Source organism: Acartia tonsa, chromosome 3 (assembly GCF_053477335.1).
Source record: "Acartia tonsa isolate MP-2025a chromosome 3, ASM5347733v1, whole genome shotgun sequence".
Taxonomy (NCBI): domain Eukaryota; kingdom Metazoa; phylum Arthropoda; class Copepoda; order Calanoida; family Acartiidae; genus Acartia; species Acartia tonsa.
In genome coordinates, this window is record NC_137262.1 from 21,526,999 (window position 1) to 21,539,715 (window position 12,717).

The 12,717-nt window shown below is 44.5% G+C and overlaps 1 protein-coding gene across 3 annotated transcripts in view; it reads left to right on the forward strand.

The window, feature by feature from the left end:
* Window positions 1-12,717, forward strand: part of LOC145313631 (RUN domain-containing protein 1) — a 61,241-nt gene that overhangs the window by 33,117 nt on the left and 15,407 nt on the right. For 2 of the 3 annotated variants that reach the window (XM_080153118.1, XM_080153120.1), the window contains 3 exons: window positions 10,119-10,315; window positions 11,449-11,556; window positions 12,486-12,506. In XM_080153118.1, the coding sequence (XP_080009244.1) occupies window positions 10,119-10,315; window positions 11,449-11,556; window positions 12,486-12,506 (326 nt within the window). The remainder of the gene's footprint in view (window positions 1-10,118; window positions 10,316-11,448; window positions 11,557-12,485; window positions 12,507-12,717) is intronic. The other variant, XM_080153119.1, reaches the window with a different exon arrangement.

Genomic DNA, 12,717 nt, shown 5'->3' on the forward strand with positions numbered 1-12,717 from the left:
ATAGGCATCAACATGCAATAGTGCATGCGGTTGACCCTTATTATAGTATGGCTTCGCTTTTAAATATTTACAAGAAGTATAATATTTCTCTATTAAAATTCATTCAAGTTCTTCAATATATCGGAAAGAAAACTTTTTTTTATAAAAATTTATCTTAAAAACTTATTCAAGGTTTTTATAGTTTATTTTTTAATTAAATTTTGACATTTTTGATAAGTATAAAACAAGGACGAAAACATGAAAAAGTAGCGAGACACAAAAATCATGGATAAGGACAAGGAGATTTTGAAGAACATTTGTTGAAAATAAGATTAGATTTATTTAAGCAAAAATAACGAAACCTTTCTGGCGTATTTTGATATTTATATTTTGTACGGTCAAAGAAAGTTAAATACTGGATGCTCAGAACAACTGGAAATTTAATTTTGATACTTTCATCCACAACATTTTTGAAAATTGGACCAAAAACACCAAAGATTTTAAGAATTAAGACTCTAGGGGGCTAGGTGTTGCTTCGGGTACTAGACCTCTCTCCACGCACCTTGGAGCATACATACAATACTTATGATTGCGGTGTAAAGCGTCCATTCACCCATAAGACAACCAACTCTCTGAGATGCCCGACCTATGTCTAAGAAGTCCCAACTGTGCATGGTAGCGAGTTGCGCCTATTTTGGGCCAATGCATTCCCCCCACTCTAACTATTTACGTCGCACATCTGACATAGTAGCAATGGGAACCATTTTTAACGTCTTAAGTAATGACGCGGTGTCGGACCGAGATTCGAACCTATAACCTCCCCGACGACTAGCGGATGCGCTACGTGTTGAGCCACGGTCGCGGGTCAAAAAAAAACAAAAAAAACATCAAAGATATGGGGAAATATGTAAAAAAAATCAACAACAACAAAAAAATGTCCTTTTATCTTTCAATATACAAATCCCTTGGCACAATGGTAAATTAAATTTTGTTAATATCAATTTAAAATTTTTAAAATCGATCGAAAACGCCAAGGAAATGGTGAAATATGTAAAAAAAAGCAGAACAAACGCAATATATGTTTTACGGTTGATAAACAAACGAACGTATGTTATGTTTGATTTACTCTGTGAAATACTCTGTAAAATGAATAAAGTTAGCAAAATTAATTACACCGAATATTCGTCAGTAAACTGAGTAGTAACCTAACAAGAGTTCCAAAGTTAATATTAATTCAAAGACTAGACAACGATCTCCTCTTTCACAAAAACAGTTTGGTAAGTTTACTAGTACCAAATATTAAATCTTGCCAAATATTGTTTCAAACAAATGTAGAATTATATCCAATCCCTATAGCAACAGCTTGCACTAAAGCTTTTTGATGGCACTTAGACATCTAGTTTATAGAAAGAGATTTTCATCACATGTTTCTTTGAACCATTTTAGGGTTCCATGACAAACGTAGGAGTGAAAAAACGTCAGAGTGGACAAACGCAGGAGTCCCAAACGTCGGAGTGAGACAAACGTCGGAGTGGACAAACAAAGGATTTTTGGGACAAACGTCGGAGTCCCAAAGGAGTCCCAAACGTGGGTGAATTTTTTTTTCAATTTTGTATTTTTTATACAAAGCCCCCCCTCCCTTCGGTCCTGTTATTTTTCTTAGTTAGGTTAGGTTAGGTTATAGACTAGGGGGCCAAGCGCCCGCGGCTAGGCAGGCTAGGGGGCCGAGCACTGCGGCTTGGCAGGCTTGGGGGCCGAGCGCTGCGGCCATTATTTTGTAGACAGGGGTATAAAAAATTTCAAAATTGTCATATTATTAAAATAGCGGACACTCCTGCGTTTTACTTAAGCAATGTCCACTCCCACGTTTGTCCACTACGACGTTTGTCTCACTCCTACGTTTGTCCACTCCGACGTGTGGGACTCCTGCGTTTGTCCACTCTGACGTTTGGGACTCCTACGTTTGTCGTAGGACCCATTTTAGTTGTATAAATCTCCTGGAACATTTCGGGTAGCTCGTCTTGGTATCAAAATGTTAAAAAGAGGGTGGTCATTTATGCAAATTTTCCGTAAAGGTGTATTTCTAAGGCAGGGGTGTTCTAACACATTAGTAGGCATTGCAGTTGCTCTTCATACGAGAAATAGTCATTATTTAACAAAAATACAGCAAAAAATTATATTACCCATGCGAGAAATAGTTATTATTTAAATAAACATTAAATTCGCATTTCATCAATATTAAAATTAAATATTATTATAAATTAAATCAAAGCCTGTAGAGGCAAACTTTTACCTTTCTCCGATCTCAGAGTGCCCAGGAATAAATGTAATCAGAAATCGTGCAGGGGTAATGCTATTTCAATTACATTACATTAAAGACTCCAATCTTTGCAGGAACGCTTCCAAAAAGACCAAGCTTTTTTATTTGAGGGTGGGTGGGGGTAAACATTTTTTCAGGGGGGGGGGGGTTACTTTGCTTTTTTTTGTAAAATGTCGCGCGAGGCACGCCGCAAATTTTTTTACCCCCAAAAATATTTTTACCCAGGGGCTAAAATTTGCTGAAATCTGTTGTTGGGGGGGGGGGGGTTAAATATCCTCCTTCAATTTGTTGGGGAGGGGGGGGGGGGCCCGGGGGGTGTAATTTAATAATGTAAAAAAGTACCAACCTAATAATGAATTAATTAAATATTTAGTTGTATCCAATTCCTATACGTGAAATCAAATAATCAACTCACAAGTCTTTCTAACTGATGAACCAATATGATTCCCTTATAAAGTGTAACTTTAAATTGGCCCTGGTAAGGTTTAAAACTAGTTTATCTATTTTATGGAAGCTAGACAAATAATTTTAATTTAAATACTTTTTTCTTAATAATTGGGAAAACTTTACTTCTTTGATTAGACATTGTTTAGAAACACCCAGTGCATTGTTTAATTAAAAGGCCATTACAAACTATGTATTTTTATAATGGTTCAGAACTGTTTTAATCTGGTGGAACTATATCGTCTTTTGATTTTGGACGTTGGTAAAAAATCTTGATAGTGGTAGTCAAAATTGGGTTTATATATTTTTTGGGGGGTAATATTATATTGGCATGAACACTTGTTCAGTCATTTTTTATTTTTATGTTTGTTCTTTCGAAAAAACACAAAGCTATTGGCGTTTTTTTAACTTAGTGTGGTATCCGCCGAGGATAAATGGCAGACACCGGAGTTCAATTAGATTACGGCAGTGTGACAGACGTGGACACCTTACTATAGAGAAGCTACGCTTCTCTAGCTTTCACTAGATAATGATCAACATCTATTTTCAGTTGTCACTTTATTGAAGGGTTAAGAGATACTGCAGCTATATACAACAAACAATAATTACATGGATAGGAATAAATAATCATAACATGAAAGCATAAATAATACATATACAATGGTCAGTTTGGGCAATAATGATTCCCCCATCCCTGGAAAGGGTGGGGGAGAATTAAGAATACAGTTAACCATAATAAACATGACAGATTCAAATCATTAATTCTAAGCGTAGGGAGGGGGTCACTAGACCCCTTCCCCAGGACTCGGGGGAGGGCCATTGACCCTCCACCGAACCCCAGATCAGGGGTGCCATAGACATGGCTCACGGTTGCCGAATACCACAACTCTCCCCTCGGAAGGCTGGGAGGTGGTTTCCCTATCAGACTTCCGACAGTGGTTGAGGCCTTCGGCCCGCTCCTTAGGGCTAAAATATATACAAACGATAATGATTCAATGGAATCCTAGTGGTGAGTATCTTCTTAGGGTTGATGGGCTCCCAATGTGGGATAGAAGGCAGAGGCTGACTTGGGTTGGATACGTTGGTCAGCGCCGGCAGGTATCAGGTTTGCTGGTGGCACAGTTGTTGCTGGAACGGTCAGCAGTGGGGCCTGCGGGTTGTTGTTGGCAGCGGCTGGGGCACTGGCTGCCAGGTTGATTGTCTGAGCAGCGGCCTGTCCTCCTGAGGGGCCGCGGGGTCTGCCAGAGGGCGGTCCTGGCCTACCTGGGCGGTCATGCCCGCTGTCAGTTGATTTCATAGACACCATTTCCTCGGCTGCTTCCCTGCCGATGGGAATGGCATCCCAGTCCACTGAAAAGTCCCGGGACTTGGCATGGTTGAGCCTGGCTCTAGCCAGCGCTTTCCTATATAAAGCTGGATGGTACAGGAACACTTGTGATATCGCATTCAGGGCTGCCCGGACTCCTCCTTGTGCTGCTGCCAGAGAAATGATGGTTAGGTCCCCCAGCAGTTTGAGGATCAGCAACAGCAAGCACAGTATGGCGGCGCCATCTCCCCACTCGTGGATGGCTTGTCTAAATCCTGCCCAGACATCCAGGGCTGCCTCTCCTTCCTCCGCCAGTCGGTCAATGTTGTAGGACACTATCCCATGGTCTCCTGTGGCCGAACAGCTGCCTTGCTGAACGCAGGAGCCATAGGATAGGCCGGTCAGCATGGCACTCTTGTATGCTGGGAACGCCAGCAGTTGTTGCCAGTCGTTCAACTCAGCCTGCGAATACAAACCACCTGAACTGAAGTCATCTAAGGGTTCTGTCAACAACTGCTTAGGCGTATCCAGCGGGGGTGGCCTCTTCTTGGGAGCAGGGGTTAACTCTATCCAGCCTTCCTCCGCGTGCACAGTCAGGGGGTAGGTGGAGGAGCAGGGAATCTTGGTGGCGTGCTCACTGTATACCCGTGTCACAGCGTCTACAAAACCTGTGGGCTCCACTGGCACTTTGTCCCAACACTCCTTGTGTTCGCGGACAACATACTTGTGCCTTTGGCAGGTCAGCTGCAGCAGGATGTCTCCCCTCAGTACCGAGAACGTGCTCCCCTGGACACGCACCGGGTGGGCCGGATCTAGTTGCTGGAGCTTCCAGCAGTTGGCCGCTACTTCTTCCGCTGCAGTGCTTTTCATGCGCGTTTCCAGGGTAAACCCAATATAACCTGCATGGATCTGTGCTTGAAGGGGAACGTCAACATCCCTGGCCGACACTCTGGGCAGCGCAGCCGCGGCTGGGTCAGCTGCCACGAACAACGCTGGATGGTTGGTGGCATGGGCCTCGAAGTCGCAGTTCACAATTGAGGTGGGGTTGGTCATGTTGATGAAAAACTGGGCCTGATGGTCAACCAGATATGCATCCCTCACCAGGCTGGGCTGGAGGCTGCGGATCAGCCTCAAGGGGCAATCTCTTCCCAGGTGGTCCCACACGTAGGTTGCTTCCCCAGTGATGCAGGACAGCTCAGAATGGGGACACTCGAGGGTCAGGTGGTCAGACTGGGACTCCACCCGTCCATCCTCCACCACATAGGTCTCCTCCTTGACCAGCAGCCGCCGCTCCTGGAGCACTAATTCATTGCGGTATAGCTGGCCCTCAAAGTGGACGTCCTCCCCCTCGCAACCCACCCCCTCGGGGCTGTTGACGAGGGCGCCCACCATGTCGATGGTGAAGAACAGGGGGTGGTTCAGCTGGAACGTCAGTGGCTGGGTCTTGCCTGGCAACGTGTATACTCGGTTCCTGGCCAGGTCTCGGCACGCTTCTGGGTCTATCTTGGTTGGCCTCATGAGGGTGGGGACCGAGGTCACCTTGAGGTGACCCCATACCCCACACCTGAATGTCCACTGGGACACGGTGAGCTGACAGCTGAACCCAGTGGTTTCCCTCACCTTGACTTGCTGCAGGACGTGTACTTCATGGCCCAGGGGCACCTCCTGGTGTAGGGGCTCCGTGTCACACATCTTTTCTTTATTGTAAGACGTGACATGGGTGGGGTTGGCACAGTCCCACCCCACCAGGACGTAGCTGGTTGTAGGCCACACGGCTGCCAGCAGGAGGCCCCACAGGACCATCCACCAATGGGAGAGGCTTCCAGGTAACCATCTTCCTCGTACACGCGGCTGGGGATCTCCGGCTCTGGTCACGGCTGCTTCTTGGGGCTGGACACGGCTGGGCTGCTCCTGGCTAGATACAAATTTCCATTGAGCGTTATCTGTATGCGGCCGAGGCACCCCGATACCCTCCCCAATGACAGACTGGCAAGCGACTGGCACTTGCCTGGGTGTCGGCTCCCCTAGCCCTAAGTGCTCCCTTCCCTGGTCCAAGGCATGCCCAGTGGCATGGGGCTGAAGTGCATGTGGCACAGGCTCGCCCTTACTCAATGCCCTCCCCTGCCCTAGGAACTCAGGTGCATGTGGCACAGGCAAGTCCTTATTTTCCCAAATTTCAATCTCCCCAGCCTCAGGTGCAGGGGGCACAGGCAAGGCTGGGTGTTTACAATATTTTGGATACAACACATTTAACAAATTCAACTTATCCTGATGGTGAGCAGCTGGGTTCCCTTGGCTGGTAGAGGGCTCTGGATGGCATGTAGCTGGACTCTCCCTGCAGGCTGGTGGCGCTGGCTGGCATGTAGCTGGGCTCTCCCTGCAGACTGGTGGCGCTGGCTGGCTGGGGGTGACGGGTGTCACCCCTTCCTCTGGGACCGCTGGCTCGTTCCAGGACTCAGGTCTCTCGGTGGCGGCGACGGTTGTCGCCCCAGACATCAGGTTGGAGGCTGGCTCGTTCCAGGATCCAGGTATCTCGGTGGCGGCGACGGTTGTCGCCCCAGGCACCAGGTGGGAGGCGCTGGATAGCACCCCCCCATCATCCCAGGTGGCGACGCCGGGTGGCGTCCCATACATCGATGCAGAGGTGCTGGCTAGCACCTCCTGCCTCTCTCGTTCAGCGGCTGCCAGGGCCTCCCCATACACCGTCTCAGGGACGCTGGGCAGCGCCCCTCCACTCTTGCTGGGTAGGCTCAGTCGGGCAGGTTCCATCATGTTGAGGCTGAAAGGCTGGGGCCTCAGCACCTCTGGCTCGGCTATGTTGTTGGGCTGTACCAGCTCTGGCCCCAGATGGTTAAGACTGAAGCCTAGGCCAACCCGGTTGGGTTCAGCCGCGCCGCCCAGTACGTTGATCCTAGCTGGGACAGTCCCGAACTGCGGCATCCCATCGGCTCGGTCCGCAGCTCTGGGGGCGGCTGCTTGCGGTGGTGGTGCTGGGGGCGCGCTCCCTTCCATATGGGCCACTCTGCTGGGCTTCCCTGGAGGGGCACCCTTGTCGGCGGTGCGCCTGCGGCTGGCTACCTGGGCCCAGTCAGCTCTACAATCGGCCGCCGTGTGACCGTCATAGTGGCAACGCTCACACTTGGCAGAATGGTCACGGCGTGGCTGGGTGCGCCTCTCCTCTAGGCTAACTTCCACAGGCGTTGGACAGTCTCGAGCTCGGTGGCCTCTCCCCTGGCAGCGGTAGCAGCGGCCTGGAACCTTGTCATCTGGAGCGACCTTCCCCATCTGGTGGAGACCCGGAGCCAAGGAGCCAATCTCCATTGGCTCCGACTCGTCATATTGGGGCAACTGGATGCAGGCAGATCCAGTTAGCCCGTCGGTCGAGTCCACTAAGCACACACCTTCCTTCAGCTGCTTAGTAACCATGGTCACGGTGAACATGGCCTTGCGAGTGTACTCAGGTACACTCGCAATTTCATGGTTCATCATGAGGCCTTTTACATTGGCGTTACGAATTCCACGATTTAATTCGTCCACCAACAACTCAAGATCCTCATGGTTGTAGGCGTCCCTATACAAGGCGCACTTAGTTGATATGTACGCTTGTATAGGTTCTGTCGAGTGTTGCTTGTAATCCCTAAACGCTTGTTTAAGCGTTTGGGATTCAAAAGCAGGGCGAAATAGCAATTCACACTCGGTCTTGACCTGTTCGTAGGTCAAGGCTTGGCCTGCCTCGCCAAACAGATGGGACGCCATTTCCGCCGCTTGCCCTACCAATGACAGTAGTAGGGCGTTGCGGCGGTTGAGGGAATCATGAGGTGGCACGCGGTAAGCCGCCCATGACATCTCAAGTCGGCGGATATGTGCCGACCAGGATTGCTTGGGCGGCCCTCTAAACTCCGGCAGATTGCTCAGCATCAGCTTGCGGTACTCGGCTGGGGCCGGCTGAGGGTCATCCTGGAGCCATCCTGGGGCTTGGTCACCTCCTGGGACTTGATGCTGGTCCATTGGGTCAACGGTGAAACGGCGGGCACAAAGTTATACAGTACTACAATGAATGGTTTGTCACTTGAGGCTTCCTAGCCTAACAGCCAACACTGTTTGTATCACTAGGTTGGGAGTTTAGTTGCAACGATATAACTTAGCTGTACTTATCAATAGTTAGGTGTTGAGGTAGATAGATGTTGAGGGTCTGAACTGCTGTCAGGAACTGATTGGGTTTTCCCTTATCACACTAGAGCTAGGAGGAAAGAAACTTGCAATTCTTTATTTGCTAAAAATACCCCTGTTAAATGCTATGGAGTAGCTCCGCTCTGGTGTGAGAGTGTGTGTGTGCGTGTGTGCGTGGAATCTTCTGTCCTTGTAACGCGCGTTCGCGCCGTCAAATCCGCGCACACGGGGAAAACGCGCTCTCACCCCTCAGCTCGCTCTCTCATTGGTCCGCTTCGTCCGTTGGATTTATGATATTTTACGCACTCTGTTGCGCTACCCGTGAATGGCGCTCTGTGTATCCGATCGCTAGCTCCACACTACAGACGGACTTAGTCTAGTGTGGGTAGGAAGGGGGAAGCGCGTGAGGGGACGGGGGTAACTCCGTCCGTTCCCCCTGTGAGGGAGGGGGGTAACTGTGTGCTGGTGTAATAGGGCCTTTTCTTCTTAATCTTAGGCTTATCTGTTATATCACCCTGATTGTATTTGCCTTCAATGGAGAGGGGCCCCTCCCCTTCCCTTGGAATAAGGGGTGTATTGTTGTTGTGCTGTGGGCTTGAGATTGTTTTGATTATATTACATCTAGCTTCTATTTTTTGTCCTTATCACAATTGCATAACAGATTTGTTGACCAACTCTGTTCTATTTTTAGCTGTTATCACAATACACAGTAATCCAAGCCTGTTCTATTCTTAGATTTATCACAACACAACAATTTGTTTGCCAAGCTTTGCTCATAAATCTATTGTTTGGCCATCACACTAGGGTGGTAATCCCTGCAAATGTGATATAATATCTGTTTTCTAGATGGGTGGCTGCGTTGTAGCTTCTCAGGATACTCGGGGTTGACGTAGTTTTTCTCTGTTCTGGTGCACTACACCCGTATGTTAGCTCGCAGCTTGCAGCTATGTGGCATGTTTCAGCCTATCGGCGGCAGGGAATGTCCCGTCCTGCTAGCGCCGCTGATCCAAATCCGGCTGATGGCGGCAGGGAATGTCCCGTCCTGCTAGCGCCACGGGTTCGGATCCTGCTATTTCTTGCAGTAAAGTTGGCCTATTTTCAGCCGTCTACACGTATTTGGCTTGTTTCAGCCGGTCCGCAGGCCTGTTTCAGCCCTTTTGGCGCTCAATTCTCCGTTAGATATCAGCGCTGCTCGCGGTTATTCGTCAGATTTCGCTGTTTCGCTTCCACAACTGCTGGATGCAGAGTTAAACTTTGCTGTCCAGGGTGGGTAATTCAGGTTGCTTGCGTCAGTTTTGCCAGATTCACTGCTGGGAGTACCTTAGCCTCAGATGCGCGTCTGCTCTACACTTGTGGTTCGCCGTAATCTCACACAGCTGTCACCAAAGTTGTGGTATCCGCCGAGGATAAATGGCAGACACGGGAGTTCAATTAGATTACGGCAGTGTGACAGACGTGGACACCTTACTATAGAGAAGCTACGCTTCTCTAGCTTTCACTAGATAATGATCAACATCTATTTTCAGTTGTCACTTTATTGAAGGGTTAAGAGATACTGCAGCTATATACAACAAACAATAATTACATGGATAGGAATAAATAATCATAACATGAAAGCATAAATAATACATATACAATGGTCAGTTTGGGCAATAATGATTCCCCCATCCCTGGAAAGGGTGGGGGAGAATTAAGAATACAGTTAACCATAATAAACATGACAGATTCAAATCATTAATTCTAAGCGTAGGGAGGGGGTCACTAGACCCCTTCCCCAGGACTCGGGGGAGGGCCATTGACCCTCCACCGAACCCCAGATCAGGGGTGCCATAGACATGGCTCACGGTTGCCGAATACCACATTAGGACAGAAATATCTAAAATATTTTTTTAAATCTAGGAAGACGCAGTAAAACCACCAGAAGACCCTGAGTGTGGTTGTGACACGCATCTGACAGGGAAGCATATTCACAAGGGCAAGGTGAAAACAGGTGAAATAAAATCTGGAAGCAGTAGCACTGCAGCTAAGAAGAAGAGGGATGCTGAGCGGGCTAGGAAACTTGAGGAACAACGAGAAAATCTTTCTATTCTAAAGAAGTAAGATAATTTATTGATTTTACAAATAAGATTTTTTCATAAAGAGCACTTTGAACTTAAAAAACATTTGAAAACTTTCTTTCTTTAATTTGGAATATAGCGTTGGAAAATTAATGATTTTGGTTCTTCTTGGTATAGGTTGGCTATAACTAAAACTGAAATGTTACACTTTTGTAATTAACAATTTTAATAACCCCATTGTTCTATTCCTACTCCAATACTCTCATAGCTTTTATGATCAATTACAGACTTTGTATTCACAGCATTAAAGGACTGAGCTAACATAATATTAAATATTTTGTTTAGAACCATTAAATAATTCTGATTAACCAAGTTTAATAAAGTTCGCCCCAGCTATTTTGTTGTAATTTTCTAGATAAATTTGATTTTGAAGATTATTAGGCTACAACTCTTAAATTGCCCATTGTTTTATCCCTATATCCATGAATATATAACAATTGAATTTTATAACACTAGCGGCTTCGCTCCTAGCCTCTAGAGGTAAAGAAGAAAAGAAGAAAAGAAAATTACCTCTGGAGATGCCCCCACAAATTTTAAATAATTAAAAAAAAAATTAAGTACCTGATGCGAAGCCCCCACTCCACCACTAATTTTGAATAATCAAAAAAAAAAGAAAGGGGGGATTTTGTTTCATTTTTGGGGGGGTTGGGGGTGTCCCCCCCCCCAAGAAAATAGCCTAAAACCACCACAGAACCAGTAGGTATATTCCCTGAAGAGTAGAATCCGATCGGTTCAGTGGTTACCAAGATCTTAAGGGACGGACAGACATCATTTTACCTTGTATTATAGATTTATAAAAGTTGTATCTTTAGTTTAAAATTTGTGTAAATATAAATGATTACCTAAATTACGAACCTAGTCATAGTGTCTAACTTTTTATTTTTGTGACGTTACAAAAATCCATCTCTTTTTTAGGGGATTCCTTTCCCACCTCCCCTCTCATCCTTCGATTTTTTTTACGTCACTAAGAAAAAAGGTTAGACACTATTACTAGGTTCCTAAATTACATTTATAAAAAGCTTTATAAAATGGTATAGAATATAAATGAAAACTCCCTCAAAACTAAATGATAGAATACAAATGAAGGTATTTTGAATCTATTAATATTTTAGAGCTGTGTATGTGCTACAGATGTCAACCCAAGTGGCCACTTTAGGTTGTGGGTCACAAAAGTTTCATAGTAACAGCCTAAAGAAAACTGTCATGGGCAAACACTTTGGGTGAGTCTATTTAAACATTAGAAATAAAAGATTGTTAATGTTTTTGATCTAAAAATTTGCGATTATATATTAAATTAACTTACAATTTCAAGTTCCATATTCATTTTTAAAATTTCTAATTTAGATTTTCCTCGTTTACAATACCCCTCTTAAATTCTACTTTATCCATTATCCACCTTAAAAGTAATTAAAAAACATTATTAACAATATATTTGATAAACCCTTTTACTTTATCATTGTTGTTTTCTATATTTTGAGATTTTTTAAATGTTTTTTTTAAACAGACATCTTGTTGGTTCAAAGAAACACAATAATCTTATTCATTGTTGTGGATAAACGATAAAGATCTTTATGATCTAAGAAAAGTTTAAGAACCACAAAATGTCCAAATTCGTACCCACTTAGTGACTAGGTACTAATATAGCACATTCTTTTATAATTCACTTAAATTTTGAAGCACCTCACTTATTATGGTAACAGCAATTTTTCCAAAATAAAAAATTAAGATTTGAATTAATGCATAACATTAATTTTGTTCTTATAAAAAAAATATTTATAAAATTTTTGCTGTAACCCCTAAGAATTTTCTTAAAAACTCAAGAAAGGCCTTTTTTACAATTAAGTCAATAATATTTCTTCACATTTTCTAAGAAATTATTTTAGCAATTCTTTTGAACTCAATTTCGGTTCTAGAGAAAACCTAATAGTTTGGGAGAGCATTCCTGTCTTTCTTGATTTATTTTGAAAGGATAAGAAAAAGTGTTTCATAAAATTGGAATTAAATGCATTTACCACTTTCATATTATTCTCTATTTCCTTTACTTTAATGTTCATATTTGTAGAATACCTAGAATATTTAGTCCAGATTTAATGAAAACTTTTATCTCATTTTATTTTAATTTATTTTTATTTATTTAACTGATGCACAGATCTAAGCCAGATATAACAAGGTATTAAATCACAAAATGTTGCGTAAATAATTTTTAATAAAAGCCATTTCGTTTTTACTGGCGTATATTAGTAAATGTGGTAATCATGTATGTGTGAAAGGTAGTAGCGCGATTATTTGGTTTATTGTAAAGTATAAAATAAAGTATAAAGTAACAAAGAGTAAGGTAGTAAGGTATAATTTTATATTTTTTTTATTCGAATTGATACTTT